This window comes from Pithys albifrons, chromosome 2 (genome assembly GCF_047495875.1).
Source record: "Pithys albifrons albifrons isolate INPA30051 chromosome 2, PitAlb_v1, whole genome shotgun sequence".
Taxonomy (NCBI): Eukaryota; Metazoa; Chordata; class Aves; order Passeriformes; family Thamnophilidae; genus Pithys; species Pithys albifrons.
Window position 1 is genome coordinate 63,019,891 of NC_092459.1, and position 18,967 is coordinate 63,038,857.

The following is an 18,967-nucleotide window of genomic DNA, read 5'->3' on the forward strand; positions in this document are numbered from 1 at the left end:
CTCAGAACCTCTCAGCGCCACCACCGTCTCCTCCACAGAGCTGTGCTTACAGATTTCCTCTCCCCCAAGACTTCTGCAGCATCGCCCACTGCCTACTACTGAGGTGTCTGCACTACTGCTGTCCCACAGGCACGGGAGGTCAAGTCAGCACATGCAGGAAACAGAAGGCAAAGAGAAAAAAAACCACAAATCCAAATCCAGATCCCATGCTTTTTGAGGCTGCACAGTTTCCTCAAACTAGCTCTTATTAGCAATACTTATTGTTCATTTGGTGAGCAATCCAAAATCACAGCTATAAAAACAGAAATCATTTTAATTCCTTTCATACACAATCACAAAAGCAGATACAATATACACCACCTAAACTTACTGTTGGGTTTGGGTTTTTTTTAATTCTATGTCTATTGGGGAAATCAAAAGGGTCAGACAAAATGCTCTGACAGTAATAGGCACCCTCCAACAGAAGGACAGCAATCAATTACAAACCATTTGCAGAAATTGTAGAGCTGTCACAGACTCCTTTGCAGCTGCAGTTCAAGTCAGCTGCCTCTGATTGCAAGGCTGTTTTCCTCTCTTATACCTACAAAACTAGGACAGCCTCAGATAATTTGTAGAATGACACTAGAAGTCCCACATGTCAACCCAAGAAGTGAACTGCAATATAGCGTGGGCAGTTACTTCAGCAAATCATGCAAGAGCATAACTGCTGGACGTGAGAGATTTGAGGTTGGAGAGAGGGTAGGGAGTAGGCTGTTCTCCCCTCTTTTTTTGACCATTAATTGCAGCATGTAATTTAAACCATTTAAGCAAATTTAGTGCATTCAGAGAAACAACTAGTGTACATCAATTGCTCTCTGTGTATTTAAGTGCTCCTGAACTCTCTCTAATTTTCTGGCATCTGGTGCATTTGACATAGACAATCATGATTGGCTTTGTTCTTCTGCTAAAGCAAAGCTGATGCCCCAGAATCTGCTCCTCTCCAGCAGGACAGGTCAGCTATTTATATCCACATGCTGCATGGGGCGGTGCATACTCCTTGTGCACAGGGCACCCCAAGGTCCTGAGGGGAATCTGGCTTGGTGCAACCAGCCATCAAGGCATCCTAAGCCTTGGAGTCACCTCTGCTGTGCTCCCACAAAGATACCCTCCCCTAAAGCCAGGCAGAAGCCCTAAAACAGGACAGTCAAGAAATCTACATTATTCCTTCCAAAGGAACAATGTGTTCTAAGGGTAGAAAACCTAGTTTATTCTTGTCTGGTTGCAAAGATTTTTGGGGAACATAAGCAATGTGTTATAACAGGATACAGATCCTCTCTGTGGGAATCCCCTTGGGCAGCAGGAGATGGGTTGAAGACCCACAATCACAGGGCTTCTCCTTATTCTCTAGGTAAATGGCATAAAGTGACCTGAAGTAGGTTGCAAATTCAAAAGGTAAGAGATGAACAGCTCCTCTCAGAGGAGGTTAGAGGCACAATATATGTTCCTTGTTGCAGCCTTAAGAGTTGTTACATTCTGCCTCATCTCTACCAATTTTTCATATAACTTAGTAAAAGACAGTAGTATATTCCAGAACCATAAAAACTCTAACTTTAGCCCTGTTATGTAAGAGTGTAACGTAAGTGTTATCACAAATTTACTGGGAGATACAATCAATTTATCAAAAGAATTTTAAAAAAAACCCATTTCTGTTGTCAGAATGGCAATGCCTGCTAAAATCACAGCCACCAACATGAAAACACTACCCACACTAGCTGTTGGGAGGTTCAAAACAATATTTATTTGAGTTGGGCACAGGTGGCAATTGGCCTGACTCAGAGCAAAATGGATGTAAAACTGCTCTTCAGAGTCCAGTGCATTTGAAGGTGGACACTAACTCGGTGCTTTCCTGCCTCAGCCTCCAAAGTTCTGACTGAGAGAAAGTTTGAGCATCCATTACTCCAGCTGACGTCAAACAGTAACTGCAGACACATAAAGGTTCTCCAAATGGAGCCAGTGGAAATCACTGGCTCTCAAACACTGCACCTCTCCAAGTCTGCAGCCCAGTTTAAAATGACTGATGTTAAATGAGTACTGCTGTGGTCACTACAGTCTTAACAGCAAGCTCTGGAATTATCAGCAAAAAGAAAATACAAAACAAACTGAATCAATTACAAAGCTGCAGCAGCTTTACTGTTCTCTGTGAGAACAGTGTTCAAGCAACACAAAAAGATGAATTTTCTAAGTCTCCACCTGTTTGCTATTTCCACGCATGACACTGGTCTTGGAGATGCAGCAGCTGTACTGTAGATGCTGACTTGTCAGGGTGACTTCAATATAATAAAACACTAAGTACAGTTAATATACATGGAAAAAATTCCAAATTAGTGCCATATATTTAATTCTTTCCAACGAAACACAGAGCATTAACACTACGACACTGTCTTTTTCTTCATAAGGATTGTTATATTAAGCATGCTCTTACCCTGAAAGGTGGATCAGTCTTCTCCATGTGTGGCACTTGGTCCAGAGTGCCATCTGTACTGCTCCTTTTCAAACTGGATGTGACATCAGGCACATTACTAAAATCTGCAGTTGAAAGAAAACAAATAAATAAGTTAGAGGGTTACAGGACAGGAACAGGACATGTATTTGCTCTTACCTGCAACTATGTTCAGTGTCTAGGAGAATTACAATAGTGGGGAGAGAAGCACAGAATCAATTAGGTTGGAAAAGACCTCTGACACCATATTAAATCCAACCTATGACCTAACACTCCCATATCAACTAGACCCCGGCACTAAGTGCCATGCCCAGTGGGAACACAAAATTAGCAATCCCCCCCACCCCTCAGTAAACAACAGAAGAGGTCAAAGCAAGGAGCATCTATGCCCTGAAATTCTTGCTTTCCAAACAGCAGCTGGACATCTGAGACTGTCTGAAGCAATGTGCATATCTACACTACCAAAATAAAACTAACACTCTTGCTAACAGTGTGCTTTTAAAGGCAGCATTATCTATAATCAGCACACTCTGTACTGCAACATTCAGTGAAGATAATTAAATGCACTCAGCAGTTCTCCTTGGATGAACACACCATTGTTCAACATGACTTAGTCCTGAATCCCTTAAAGATTTAAAATGAAAAGATAATTTTGCCCTGGAACAAAGACCACAGTTCATGATACAGGCAAAATCCCTTCTCTTTACTGATAGTTTACCAATTTTACTAAGTTTGGAGTCCGTCTACATAGCAGCTGGCACAATGCAAAAAACAGAGGCAGCACTGCCCTGCTCTACTTACTGACAGACTGTAGCTTTCAATAACAGTTATATGTAAACTCAGGATCTATCCAACTATGCTGAAAATTCATATAAGAGTGGTGATCTTTCTGTGTTTCCTCAGTTGGCTGCTTAAAATCTGCAGAGGTGTTTACATGGCAATTCTAACTAAAATTCTTAGAAGTGAAGAAGAGATTTTTATCTACAGTACTATCAATCTATGTACAATCTATGTATCCATATAGCTGAAAATCATTAAGCAGCCACCAAAAAAATCAATGAGGATTTTAAGCAACCTCAGAAGATAAAATAGCAATAAACTGAAGGCAGTTTAGAATTTGTTGCTTTGTTTCCTAGCCTTTAAACCTCTGGTGTATAATTCACACCACATTACCACATTTTCAAACTCTTTCTCAATATCTAAAAATGCTGGAGATGTATTTTTAAGTGAAAGATAAGACACTCCTTTAATCAGTGACACCAGCAACTGGGATGGCAATTAAAACAAATACCACCCACCTTGCAGTAAAATCATGACGACTAGCAAAAAGAAAGTTGTGAAGGACAACAGAATCTATCTGTCTGGGTGCTGCTCTTGTCCTGTCCATGAAGAGCAGGACCAGCTCCTCTCAGCAGGAACTGATCAACATGGACTGAGGAAAATGGGAATTTTAGGCCCAAATGAGCACCTTACAGACCATGAAGAGCCTTCCTGGGAAGACAAAACACAGCAGACAGACTCCAGAGGAAAGTCAGGGAAAGACATGCAAATAACTCAGCATGATGTCATCTTGATACTTAGCTTTTCCATATGTTATTAAGATGCTCAGGTCAAGCTTAGCATCAAGGCTGACACTTTCCACCCAGATGCCAAAGACTTTACTCTCTCATTTCCTTGTCTTTGCAGAACCAAGGTCTCACAACTTTTCTTCCCTCAAGCTCTTTTTTTGAGGGAATTCTCTGACCTTTTCCTTCTGGAATCAGGTGTGGCTCCTAATACTTCAGAGCCTATATAACATGCAATACCCCAACAGTTACCACTTTAGCAGAAAAAAACACATTTTACACAACTCCACAAAACAGTCATCCCTTGTCTTTAAAACCTTAACAAAGAGTATGCCTTGTCTATTTTATTATGCTTTCCCTCTCTTCCTTCACCAAGCCTGAATAATCTTCTCCTTCCCTCTGGACTTCTAAAGTTATCTTGAGTTTCTCTTCTGTATATGTGTACACATGAGTGCCTACTGACATGCACCGCTGTCACCTCCTGGGTATACAAAAGGTAAGCTAACCCCTAAAACTTAAAGTGACTTCTAAATAACATTTTCTTCAGGTAAGAAAGATAATACCAAGGATATTATTTCCTACCGTTTCCCAGTTGTGCTCTTTCTACTTGCTTTCTGGGTTTTAATGTTCTTCTCCCTCATACCTACCTCCAAGCAACATGCACCTGAGATAGATTTTTCTGTGGCATAAAGGATCTAGAGTTTGACCTCAGGTAACTGGCTAATAGGAAAAAAAATCTATGTCTTTTCCCTGATTTTACAAAGTGATCATTAAACATATTTGTCCTTTACAAAGCAGTCAAACTAACGTAGGCAAGCAATGAAGAGAAAGCATAAATCTGGGAAGACTAAAATAGGTTAAAACAATCATCAGACAACATAAACAGAAGTAATCAGGATAACAACAACCAATGTAGGCAAATAGAATATTGTATCGCTTTGTCCAGATGACCCATCTTCTCCTCTCTTTACCCTCATCTTTGTTTCCTTTACAATCTATAGGACTGTCAAAGGTAGGTCTAAATATTCTTGCCCATTTTTATAGCATTTGCTGTTGGCAGAAGGAATTGCTGATGATAGGGATCCAACATTAAATGTTATTTTAAATAGCAAAAGCTAAAAAAGTTACATGGAAAGGATCCAAGGTGTAAAACGACATCCTACTGCACATTGCATGCAGAACTAACAGGGGGAAGGAAGGAAGAAAGGAAGGAAGGATGTATGGCTTGTTGTTCAGTTTAGCATCCATATCCTGTCTCTTTCCTTCTTTTGCAGTGGAAGGAGACTTCCTTTGGATCTGCTCCTACAAATCATACTAAATTATTAGTATTACCTTAGGGAATGGATAATTTCAAATGCAAAGCCTAAGGACATAAACATAGCAACAAGTTTAATATTTAAATTCTTTCTACTTCTCGTCCTAAGTAGAAGGGGAGTAAGAAAGCCAAACCCTAAAAAATGTATTTCCTTTAAACATTTAAATTTGGATTTAACTCTAAAATAGTATTCATATTATCAAAGATGTTCACCAATAGTAATGTGAAACTTTTATCTTAGAGGTTGGGTAACCACTATTCTTCCAGGTAAAACTAGCAACAAAACTGTAGAGTATGCACAGAATTAAGAAAAATGTTGTCATAGTTCAAGTACAAATTTGTTCCAGTATGTAACTTTCTAGATCTTTGCTGGTAAAAAGCATGGAAAAGTATGCAAGGGATACATATTCCTAAAAATTATCCAAATTCAAGGTCAAATCAGCACTTCTTGGCGCTTTTTTTTTAATTACTATTATTAAAAAAAATCCAAACCAAACCAAATCAAAAAATACCCCACCAAAATAACAACAACAAGAAAAACACACCCACCCCCCCCACTCCCCCAATCACTAGAATTACACATCTGTCTACTTAAAGAAACCATGGATTACTTTGCTGGTAACATTGTTTGAGAGGCTTTCTGACATAGCAAATGGTGAGTATATCATGACTAAATCTGTCCATACATCTCCATTACAAGAGTACAAATGATTTATTCTACTGATACACTTGTGATAAACCTGTCTGGAAGAAAAGTGGGATTGATAATAATGAGTTAAACAAAACCTGATTTAAATCTTTTAATGTATTTTTTCTCTGCTGCAGTCCACCTCTCTGTCCTATTTACACACACACACACATTCATGTTTGGTGAGCTGAAATGTGTATCACTTCCATCTGGGATACAGAAATCTCTTAAGCGGATACTTTCTTCTTGTCTAGCAAACAGGAGTGTCTCCACACGCTAAAATACCAAGTCAGTGTGGTGAGTTGCCTGTGGCTGGACAGCTGGATAGCTACTCTATCTCACCTCCTCAGCTGGGCAAGGGAGAGAAATATAATGAAAGGCTCCTGGGTCGAGATAAGGACAGGGAGAGATCACTCAGTAGTCACAGGCAAAAAAGACTCAACTTGGGAATATCAATTTAATTTATTAATCAAATTGGAGTAAGATAATGAGAAATAAAACCAAATCTTAAAAGCACCTCCTCCCCATCCTTCCATTTTCCCAGCCTTAACTTTACTCCCAGTTATCTCTCCTTCCCATCCTGAACATCACAGGGGAAACAGGGAATGGAGGTTGTGTCTCTGCTGCTTCTTCTGGGAAGGACTCCTCACACTCTTCCCATGCTTCAGTGTTGGGTCATCCCATGGGAGACAGTCCTCCACAAACTTCTCCAGCATCAGTCCTTTCCACCAGCTGCAGTTCTTCACAAACTGCTCCAGCATGGGTCCCTCCCACAGAGTACAGCCCTTCAGGAACAAATTGCTCCAGCCTGGGTACCTCATGGGGTCACAAGTCCTGCCAGAAAACCTGCTCCAGCATGGGCTTCCCATGTGGTCACAGCCTCCTTCAGGCATCCACCTGCTCTGCCATGGGGTCCTCCACAGGCTGCAGAGGGACAGCCTGCCTCACCATGGGCTTCACCATGGGTTTCAGAGTCTGCAACTACATCTGGAGAATTTTCTCCTCTATTTTCTCCCCTTCCTTCTTCACTGACCTTGCTGTCTGCAGAGTTGTTTCTCTCATATATTCTCACTCCTGCATCCAGCTGCAATTATGAAGGGGTTTTTCTGCTCCTTAAATATGTGAACCCAGAGGAGCTACCACCATTGCTGATGGGCTCAGCCTTGGTCAGTGGTTGTCCACTATTGGAGCCGCTGGCACTGGCTCCATCAGACATAGGGAAAGCTTCTAGCCATCTCTGTAGCCCTCTGCTACCAAAAGTCTGCAACACAAACTCAAAACAATCAGCTTGTTGCAAAACAGAAGAGTAGGAACCTCAGATAAAAGTTTACAGGAGAAAAAATGTAATTATGTGAAAAGCTTAACTACATCACATGAAATGCTTACTAAACTTTTTTCTTGGTTTCTAGCAATGAGCCATCAAGTACTAGGAACCTACTCAGTACCTTTAGCTACCAACAGCATTACAAAGAATGTCATTACTCCTGCAATGTTGTGTCTTGATGGCAGGCAGGTAAAGTGTTTCATAATCATTCAAGAGAAATTATAACATAACCAGTAAAAACAGAAAGAAAACATACTTCCTAACTCATGCTCCTCACTGCTCATTATTCAATTAAAAGTAGGCACAGAGGACACAGATGGGACAGTTGGTTGGAAAAACAAACACATGCAGCATATCCAAGAGCTCTGTATGCCTACGGGAATGTCTCTTCCCATGTTGATGCAACGGTACACGTACAAGTGGTGAACGTGGAAGTTATTCATGTTTGTGAGCAGTGAGGTACAATGGAAATGCATCCTCTAGCAGATGTGTGAGACAATAATAATCTGTGCTGCAATCCTAGCCAAGAAACCAAAGGAAATCAACTGGAAAACATCAACATCCACCATCCGGCAATTCATTTACCATAAAGAAGCTACCAACAAATGCAAATGTCACTTATCTCTCTTTTTCTGTTTAATTAATGAAGAAGCCTTAATTACTTTCTAGTCAGCGATGTTCTTACCAGTTTAGCTGCTCACTGCAAAGGCAAAATCATGCAGATAGAGTAGGAACTGAGGATTCTGTTTCTTTTATAATTCTTTTTTCTTAATGCATCAGAACTTGCTCTGTTTCAGACTTCTCTCACTGATTTCCAAAGAAATGCCAAATAACCATCACAAGTGTGTCAAACACTATCAGGTGTCAAGCACTGAGTAGGTGGTGTAACCACTCCTTTTTTCAAACTATGGCAAGAGAGTGTGTTTTCACCTGCCACTCTAATGACAATGGTAAACTGAACAAAAATTTCCTTCTATCTCTACAGGAGAAGACAACACAGAAAAATTAAATGTACTCAGTCTCTCACTCCAAGACAAACTAAGTATGTATTCAATATTTTCACTAATTCCCAAATGTTCTAGAAATTGCCAATAAAACAGAACGCAGCTGATCTTCAGCATGTAGAATGTTCTCCCTCTCCTGCTTACAGAGAATTTCCCTAACAGGGCTGCAAGGTTTAACTGGAAATGAGATATTACATTTGGGTAATAAAGTTAGGGCAGGTGTAAGGAAAGCTGCATTTTCCACTGTTGTGCAAATTCTCCAGACTGATCAGTTAACTATGATAAGCTTGCAGTTCACATATTTCTCTAGTCAATGTTACTATCAAGAGAAAAGTAAACTTGCAAGAGAAGAAAACAAGCATTTCCAAAATTCCTGGTGCAAACAATATGAAAGTCTGAGCCAACTCTCATAAAGGAACAAAGCTTTGGTGGTCTTAATGTCTTGAGACTTATTGAAAAACAGGGAGTGGTAGGTGAACCATTCCAGCATTGCCTGGAGAAGAGAAATTTCAGGGCAGTGAGCTCTAAAAATGCTCCCTCAGAGACCAGCACTCGTAGCTTCAGTTAAACAGTTCAACCTGGCAGGTAGGATACACACATGTGCTTATTTCTTTTGGTTCGATACAACTAAATATATTTCAGGTTTTCAACAGCACATTTACTCTTTTGAAATGAAGTTGAAAAAAATAGAACTGTAAGCATTTCCTTCTGTACCCTTTTTCTTTCTGAAAGATCAGAAATAGCTTTCAAAAAGTAACAGTTGATCCAAAGGAATTTATTGAACGGCTTTCAAAAGACATTCTCACAATCTCTGTTAAAGAAGGCATCCAAGTTTCACCAGAGATATGAAGGGGTTTGGGTTCATTAGTTCAGCTATGAATAACTCATATATCTTGCTTATTTGAGGATAAGACCTTTCAGTTCTTTAGCTCATGTTATCCCCTGGAATCAGCATGTAAGGGACACCCAGCAGTTGGCATCTAGGTCAGAGCCCACACACTCTTCTCTACAGCCTTTTAGATTTCTCACTGGGTTGGAAAAAGCACATTAACTGTGGTCAGAAAGAAGAAAAGCAATAGAAGATTCCATGAAAGATTCATTAACTGACTGACAAGAGCCTTGGCACTGGAGAAATTGCTAGTAAAAGTGAGGAGGGTCTAGAAGATGAAGTGTGGAGATACAGCAAGGTAAGGTGTAATAAAGTTGTGATACAAGAGCCCACTGGAGTTGCTGTACAGTTTCCATCATGAAGGCTCAGGTCTGGAAACATCAGGAGGTGTTTAGAGGCAAAGTTCTTCAAGGCCTTCACAGGAAAGCAGGTTTTTTCTTGTAAACTCTCTTTTGACAGAGAAGGATGAATAGAAATTTGGTGATAAGTCAGCTAAACTAAAATTCAGAGCCTATAACACAAGAATGGTCCAGCTCAAGTGACACATGGGGAGTTAATTTCTACCTAGGAAGAGTGGGCAAGCTATTAATCTATTTCCTCTGCACTCAGAGCAGCAAAAAATTAAATAAATAAACATCAATTTTTGCACTCGTATATCCTATCAGTACAACAATATGAAAAATCTGTATTTTTATCTCTATCTATGAATCTGGGCAAGAGATTGAGGCACCATAGACCCCAAGTGCAGATTTTTATTAATCTCCAGTTAAGTTTTCCACATTTAAGTGAATTTTCATGTTAGCTCAATTAATGGAATTTATGTAAGTTTTTAACTATTACACAATGCCAGTCCACTTTTTCCCGACAGGTGGTACTCACAGTCAAATATTAGTACTTAGGCTTTCACACTCCAATACTGGAGTAAATTCAAATTTATTTGTGGGCAGTAACTGAGACTATGAACTGTATGGTAGTTTACAGCTTTCATACTGCTTTTGAGAGGGGCTGTCCCCCACGTGGGTGAGCCCTTCCAGCCTGTGCAGTGGAATTTTTAGGTGAGGCTCAGCGTGCGCAGAACTGGCCACACCATTTAAGTCCTGAGGTTCATCTGCCACGGCCGAGCAAGCTTGGACGGTGCCAGTGCAGTCCTCAGGTCTAGAACCTACAGCACCCGGCATTTCCCATGAGGTCTCCCATCCAAGTACTAATCCGGGGCTGACCCTGCTTAGCTTCTGAGATCTGACAGGATCGGATGTCAGGGAGGCATTTAACTGCCCTTATGCTGCTTTAATCAACTGTTAAAAGAATAGTGAAATATTACATTTATTATCAATTCAAAAACAACTTCCCCTTTTTGCCTGGGAAATTTTCAAGTTCTTCAGAAAGGCTTTAAGCTAACTGCAGATAACTAGCTCAAATTCTCATTGCTAAATTAATGTGACTTGATTCTACTAGTACTAGTAACTTCAGTTTCTAAAAACTGAACATGTTACAGCAACACAAGTAAAACAAATTGAATTCAGTATTTCAGAAATTATTAAATATTTGCAAGATATTTTGGCTTTTATCACTTGTTGGTGTTCTGGGTGTTTTGTAATCTGTTTTGGGACTGGCTGGAAGGTATGTTCTCATCTTATCTTCAAGGCTGTAAAAACTGACTCTTTGACATAGCTAGAAAATCATTCAGGAATTCACGCAAGATGTTCAGTCCGGAAAGAAAATTAGCATACAGCTGTCATAACATCAGACTTCCTAGATAGGATTTGTAAACACAGAATTACTAGATGCCTGTCACTAACAAGACTAATTCTTATCAAACAAGACATGTAATTACAGACCAGGCAAGAAGGTTCCCTTCATGGCCTCTCTCATCCCCATGTTTTGGCTTCAGGGAGAAAACTATGAAACATAAGAAGGTGCTTTACATGCTTCCTCATGTACAATGCAACCAGGCTGCTTCTTTTTGCATATGTGATACTGCCTACACAAAGAGAAACTTGCATGTCTGTCTAGAACATGAAATCCTTAAGCAGGACAAGTCTTTATCCACCGTTCTCACCTTTCAGTGACAAAAGTGAGGCTTCTTCTTTAAATATTCCACATTTTTAAGTATAGACAAAGCCAGTATACTTATGCAAATATTCTTGTCTTGTACAGCTTGCTTAAGAGGTGTTGGGTCACACACTGAATGGTGGCTTAGCTCCAGGCAGCCACCTACATGTACAAGTTTGACTTTCTGCAGGCTGTTTTATGCTCTCTTATAACTTCCCTTTTTTTTTTTTTTTAAATATCTACAGAAGCATCCATTTTGAAGCCAGAGTCCTTTAGATTCCTTGGAATTTCCTTTGTCCATTAACTGCTCACAGTAAGGCAAAGCAATTTGACTCATCCGCGAGTTCACTAATCAATAGGAGACACAAATTAGCAACATAATAGGAAATAGCTGCCTGTGCTTCTGTAGCAATGCCTGATTAGCCCCTGCATCTCAGTGGTATGTTTTTAGAGGGTTATTTAACATTCTAAACTTTCTCTGTCCAAGTATTTACCAGTCAGACAGCTGTTCAGGCTTTTCAGTTTTAAGCTTAACACTTCACACTACTTCTCAAATTGTTCCCTAAATTGCATTTGTTTCCTCTCAAAAGCCTTCTCGTATACAGTCTCACTGGAGGCCAGTGCTAGCCACAGCTAGTGCATCACCCTTCTATTCCAGTTCAACAACTGGAGATGTGCGACTGCAGTACAGGGGACAAAGACAGAGCAGAGCCTGTGTCGGGTCACCACCATCCTCCCAAAGGCTGCAAACTACTGCTGCCATTATGCCTTCCAGGCTGTGAATGTTAGACATGCAGAGCTGTTGTCAGTAATCACTCCTCGTTTTTGCTGCTACTGCAGGACTGTTCGCGTGGAATGGCTTTGGCCACTCTCAGAGGTAGTTTGCACCAAGAAGAGTTAGAAAGCAAATGGAGCTAGCCCTGCCCAAGTTCCAAGTTCTTCTCAACCTCAGATCCATAGGCACAGAAGTAATGAAAAGAGAAAGAAGAAAGGGGGAAAAAAGTTACTTAACAATTTAGCAAGAATTTGTGGCTAGCTTAGACAGTTTTTGTAATTACTCAACCTACCTTTCCTCTGTGAAAGACAGAACAACTTCTGTTTCATGTGCTTCAAATCATGCCTAAGGCACTAGTCTATATGTGAATGTCTCTATCACAATTAATAAATCTTTTTGCTATCCATATTGTCACTCTACAGAATTCAGTAGGAAGGGCAATATGATGATATATGACTACAAATCACTGAGCCAGAAGATGCAGTTATACAGAGTTTAGTGGAGTTTACACCAGGAAAAAAAAACAATCTGGCCCACTGACTTCACAGGGATTAAATCATAGCAGCATTTAGCAAAGCAGAACAGAATGCTCTGTCAGTAGAAAAGCACAATGAAGAGCATTTAAGATTGACCCATTTTATAATATAAGCAACCTTTTAATTTGCAGCACACACATCTAGCAGAAAGCCAACAGGACAGTTTGTCAAGTGCCAGCAAGAGTTCATTAAACCACCACCCTTGAGAAACACTTGTATTGCAAAACATGCACAGGCAACAAGTGCTCCTGTGGATCCAGCTTCTGAAGAGACAAACGTTTTCTCTGAATTAACCTCTACACTGCTACAGTCCCAGGCATTGTCACAAGCCAAACCTAGCCTTTTCCCAGAGATTCACAAGAGGGCAGGACAAAGACTCTTGTGTTAACAGCACATAAACAGCTGGAGCAGAACCCAACCTATCACAGTTATCCAAGACTACTGTCAACACACACCTTGCCTCTTGAGCTTGGTCTCACAAGCATGTTGTATCACATCTATGTGGCTTCCTGCTGAACTGAGTAATAACTAAAAAAAGAAAACCCAGCAGAGTCATCTATCCTCAGACAAATAAGCAGTCATGCTGCATAGACAACTACATATCTATATTAAAGAGGGGCACTGCTTTTCTGATACATTGCCCTCACACCACACAAAACCATCAGATAGTTGGCATTCGATCCAGTAGGTAAGAGGGACCAATGTATACAGACCTGCACAGCTAACGCACATCAGGGCTAATATCTAATGGGACTGTGGGTATCCTTGGGACTTGGGAAGCTAAGAAGCAATATTCACCTCATATGAGCTCAAAAGAATTTATTGTGAAAGAATAAAAACAGACTTCTTTGATTCCTCATACATGAGGCACAATGAAGGACATGCCCTACTGCACAATGAAGAGAACTTAAACGTTGAAACGGTAGCCAGACAAACAAACAGGACCTGATTTGGCAAAACCAAAAGTAGAAGTTATTTTAGAAATTCCATTCAGTTAAGTTTCAGTTTTACTTTTGTTTGCAAAATGCTTTTAACACTACATTAAAGATGTTTGTGAAAAACTATGTCCAAATAGCAATAAGCAGAGTGGTCTAAGCCGGTGGGACACACACAGTACCCAGCTGTTGGTGGCTAGAGACCACCTTACTGTCATATCCTCCTGACTTTGCCTCTTCTCTCAAGTGGGACACACAGGTCTTTCTGTTATTCAGGGTAAGTTGGGGCTGAAAGAAGATGTAGGGAGTGTTGCCTGGAAAGGTGTGCACAGCAACACTCAGAGAACCAGCTGGCACAGCCAACCTCACTCTCTTTTCCTCACTTAACTCGGTGGTATCTGATGAAGCTGAATGGGGCAAAGTTTTCTGGAGAAGTTACAGAGGCACCTAAGCCTCCCAACAAATTGCATTTGAAACACAAAGTACCTTGGAACTGAATCCACACCAATTATTATTGGGAATGGTTTTTTAAAAGTAATTTAGTCATATCAAAATTAAACTGGTGAAAAACTGATGTACTTTGCTTCTGTGTGTGCTTACTATGAATAGAATCAGAAGCTGCTCATGTCTAGGTAAACAGAAGAACTACTTTTCCATCTGAAGATTCAAACCACTGATCCTCCTCCTGAAGCAGTGGCGCTTTGCAAAAATATCTCAATGTTTATCAGAGCAGGAGCCAAAATATAATTTTTCCTCTCCTGCACACAGCCCAGCCACTTGTCAAACTCTCTCTCTCCCTGACTCCAAGCCATGCCTTATACAGCATGAAACAGCTTAATCAGGAGTGACTCAAACAGGCATGTCCCAGACTACACTGCTGCCCAGGAATCAGTGTGAGAGGGTGAAAAGCAGAGGGAAAAATCCATCCTCCAAAATGGCTAGAGAAGTGCCCTGTGGGCAGGTCAACTGAGAGGTTGCTGCATCTGAGCATAACTGTCCTTGCAACCAGCTCTCCCCCAGCACCTGCCTGCTCCCCGCTCCTCCTCCTTACCTGGCTCTGGCCCTGGTCAGAACTCTGCACCCATCAGTTCAACCCCCTGACTTTGCAGGGACTGGGGTGGGGGAGAAAGATTTCTCCTTAATTAGCTCCAAGGACTCCAGTAAGTGCTGCTGCCAGCACAGGGGTGGGAGGAGTGCTATGGGGCTGAAAGGAAGGCTAGAGGAAGAGAAGGAGGAGCAAGCCTCTTGCTTGACAGTAGCACCCAAGCCTTCTTCACTGCTCCTGGCACTGCACCTTTGGAAATACGGGCCAGACGGGAAGCCAGACCCTACAAAGGAAAAAGTATGTCCATTTCTTTTTAACTTTTTTTATTATTGTTTCTTTACTATTTAGCTTTCTAACCCTCACAGATGAAAGTGTTTTATCATGGAACTACCATCCCCCACCTTTTTTTTTTTTTTTTGCTTTTAATCAGAGAGTTCTATTTACAAACTAGGGTTGATTTCAACAGTGTCAGCTAACCAAAGTGAGAGCTTTTTTCGGCAAAAACACGTTCTCTGAGAGAAAAAGACCTGCCCAACTCTGACAGCAACTCACATTCTGCAATTGGTTTTCACACTTACTAATGCTCCTACCTCCTGCCTCTGCATTCCATAGATATACCATAAACCCACACAGCACTGTCCTAAATATACAGTTTTCAATTCTTGTGCCCCCTCTGTAATTTATTCCTCAGATACCCATGTCATCTTAAAGTGAGGCTTTTTTTATCTCCACAGCTGTAACTACTTCAGTCCAGTTCCCTCATTTTTTAATTCTACATAAATATTTCTTTAATTTCCTTAGCACTGGAGCTTGGAGCAAATTTATTTGCTCTGTTATTTAGTTTTCCACATTCATGAGTGCATTTTTTAAAAGTATTTCATCTCATTTCTTTTCCAGGATAAGCTTATTACTAGCCAAGCAGCTAAGCAGAGAGAACATAATGTTGCCATGTGGGAGATCAAATGACACAACCACAGTAGGTCCAAAATACAGATACAAAATATATACAAGGGTATAACCAACCTCTTGGAGTGAATGAATCACTCTAACAGAAAATTCCCTGGGAATGATTTTCAGGAGAGGCAGTTAGTGGCTTTGGAGAGAGTCAATCACTTCCTTTCTGTACAGTAAAGGTTGCCAAAGTTGGCCATGAGGTGTTATTCAGTATCCTTAACATAGCAGAATATGTAGGAAAAGGCTTTCATCGGAGTTATGCTAAGCAGTTACAAAACTGTAAACAAATGTGGACAAACTATTACCACTCAAGTTATATGAAGCCAATGATTTAAAGTACATTCTGTTTTGCTTTTGTCTGGTGGTCATTACCAGCCACTAGGCAAGGCATTACTTTGTGACTCAGTGCTAAAAAATTTCATTTTCTAAGTGCCTTGTTAATTTTAGCACACTAATCCTCATAGTAGTCTAGAAAGACAGTAAATTTTTTAAAAACATGGAGGCAACAACAGAAACATTAAGGTTTTTAACTCCCAATAAGTACCTTGAGCCAAACTGTGCTTGATTTTTGAAACAGGTTTCCTTTGCAGGCACTAACTGACTTTCAAAGGCACTTCTTTGGAAGAACAGACTCAACACAGAACAAGCAAACATTAGAAATTATATTTGAAAATTGTGGTCTTAAGAATGACTCACTCAATTCTGTCAAAGGAGACAGAACAATATTAAACAGGTTAACCAGGGGATCAGGTCCAGCCAGCATGGGTTTGGGAAAGGCATGTCCTGCTTGACCAACTGATCTGTTTATAACCAGATGGCCTGCCTAGTGGATGAAGGAAAGGCTGTGGATATTGTCTACTTGGATTTCAGTAAAGCCTTTAATACTGTCTCTCATGGGACTCTTCTGGAGAAACTGGCTGCTCATGTCTTGGACTGGTGCACTTTTCACTGGGTAAAAAACTGGCTGGATAGTTGAGCCCAGAGGGTGGCAGTGAATGGAGTTACATCCAGCTGGTGGCTGGTCATGAGGGGTGCTCCACAGGGCTCAGTGTTGGGCCCAGTCTTCTTGAATATCTTTATCAATGATCTGGACAAGGGGATCAAGCACACCCTCAGTCGGTTTGCAGGCGACACTAGGTTGGGTGGGAATGTTGATTTTCTGGAGCGTTAGGAAGGCTCTGTAGAGGGATTTGGACAGGCTGGATTGATGGGACAAGGCCAATTGTAGGAGTTTCAACAAGGTGAAGTGCTCAGTCCTGCACCTGGTTCACAACAACCCCATACATCACTATAGGCTTGGGGAAGAGTGGGTGGAAAGTGGCCCAGGGGAAGAGGGCCTGGTTGACCGTCACCTCAACATTAGCCAGCACTGTGCCCAGGTGGCCAAGAAGGTCAGCAGCATCCTGGCTTGTATCAAGAACAGTGTGGCCAGCAGGACCAGGGCAGTGATTGTCCCTCTGTACTTGGCACTCAAGGCCACACACTGAGTACTGTATTCAGTTCCAGGCCACTCACTTCAAGAAAGACATTGAGGTCCTGAAGTATGTCCAGAGAGGAGCAACAGAGCTGGTGTAGAGTCTAGAAAATAAGTCGTATGAGGAGCAGCTGAGGGAGCTAGGGTTGTTTAGCCTGGAGAAAAGGAGGCTCAGGGGAAACGTTATTGCTCTCCACAAATACCTGAAAGGAGGTTGTAGCAAGGTTGGGGGTCAGCCTCTTCCCTTGGGGAACTAGTAACAGGACAAGAGGAAATGGCCTCAAGCTGTGCCAGGGAAGGCTCAGGCTCGACATCAGGAAGAATTTCTTCACTGAAAGGGTGGTTAAGCACTGCACAGGAACTGGTGGAGCCACCATCCCTGGTCATGTTCAAGAAACAACTGGACATGGCCCTCAGTGCTATGGTTTAGTTGGTATGGTGGTGTTCAGTCAAAGGTTGGACTTGATGATCTCCAAGGCCTTTTCCAAGCTTAATGATTCTATGATTTCATTAAGACTGGATATGAATTTAAGAGCCCCTGGCCTCCAAATCCCTGCTTGGATCATTAAATACCCCCTCTGCTTATTTAAAATCTTATTTAATTCCTGAGTGAGTAGCAGGACACAGAACAGTTAAACCCTTTATGATTATCTATTAACTCAAAGTAATGCCATTTGTTTCTGTTTCCATTTGAACTTGATCAGGTGATCAGACACTAAGCACTGAATTCAATAAACATTAAAATTCTTCTCACGAAGCTTAATTTAGAACTATTTGTTCTCTTTCAGAAGAAAATAAATCTTCCTTAACTGCTTTTAAGCAGAAGAGCAAATATACTATCTCCGTTTATCTACTAGTGCTTAAAGTATAATACGTACTCCAGTAATTTCCTATTATAGTGGAATATTTGCACAGGTTGCAAATTTATCCCAGGTGAATGAAGAATCTGGTGAATGGACACATACATTTATTACACTGAAGACTCCAGGTAGAGCTGGCCTATGATATCAAGCCAATAAACTAGATGATAGTCCTGGTATAATTATGTAATTAATTAGCTCAATCATAATTTTTGGTTTATGACACTAACTATTATGTGCCACTCATCAATTTAATGGCATTTTAAATTGAAATAAGGCCCCTGAGAGAGAGGCTACTTACTGAATCACAAATCCTGTATTCAGTTTTCTTTTAATTTCAAAAGATGACCTAATAAAATTGCTTTATAATTAAATCCATTATAACAACTTCTCCTATGTGATTCTTTTGCTTTTCCCATTTTTAATTACAAAAAGAATTCTAATCAGAAAAAACTTGCCACCATAATAATATACAAAAATCAGCGATCCCTTTTTGTACCTCTTGCTGCTCCCCTCACACAGCAGTGCATCCTGGTTAGCTTTCCTGCAGAATTTTACTAGCATCCTCCAGAGGTACACTGAGGAAACCGCACTTTTTGCAGTGAAAAACTACTTAAATTTCCTTCTATCTTGTTTGAAAAATAGTCAAGATGTGGGAAGAAAGGGGAGGAGAGTCCCATGTATCTTCTATTTCAGGCAGATGTTTACAAGCACTCTGGTATCACAAGATGAAGTTCTCCACCGAAGTAAGATCAGCCAAGCGAAGGGAAAGGTGACCATGGCTCACCTCCACCCACAGTGGCAGAGACCCTCTAGGTGCCCCCTCCCATTTCCACCTGAAAAAGTAACCCAGAAGTGAGCATTGGCACTTCCTTGGTGATAGGGAGTTGTGATGTCATCCAGGAGCAGTCCTTACCACATAGGCACCTTCCCTGCCTGGTGCTCCTCATACAGAAACCCTCAGGATCACATCCTGACACAGCACTGCTAGGATACATCCTCCATTCAATGCTTAATACAACAGTATTACATTGAGTAAGAAATACGAGCACATAGTAGCAAGATAATCCCT

At 40.9% G+C, this 18,967-nt stretch overlaps 1 protein-coding gene across 7 annotated transcripts in view; it reads right to left on the reverse strand.

Moving 5' to 3' along the window:
• TIAM2 (TIAM Rac1 associated GEF 2) overlaps positions 1-18,967 on the reverse strand; it is a 165,112-nt gene that overhangs the window by 27,142 nt on the left and 119,003 nt on the right. For 6 of the 7 annotated variants that reach the window (XM_071549264.1, XM_071549265.1, XM_071549260.1 and 3 more), the window contains one exon: positions 2,462-2,565. In XM_071549264.1, coding sequence (XP_071405365.1) covers positions 2,462-2,565 — 104 coding nt within the window. Of the gene's footprint in view, positions 1-2,461; positions 2,566-14,613; positions 14,681-18,967 lie in introns of those variants that run through there. The other variant, XM_071549266.1, reaches the window with a different exon arrangement.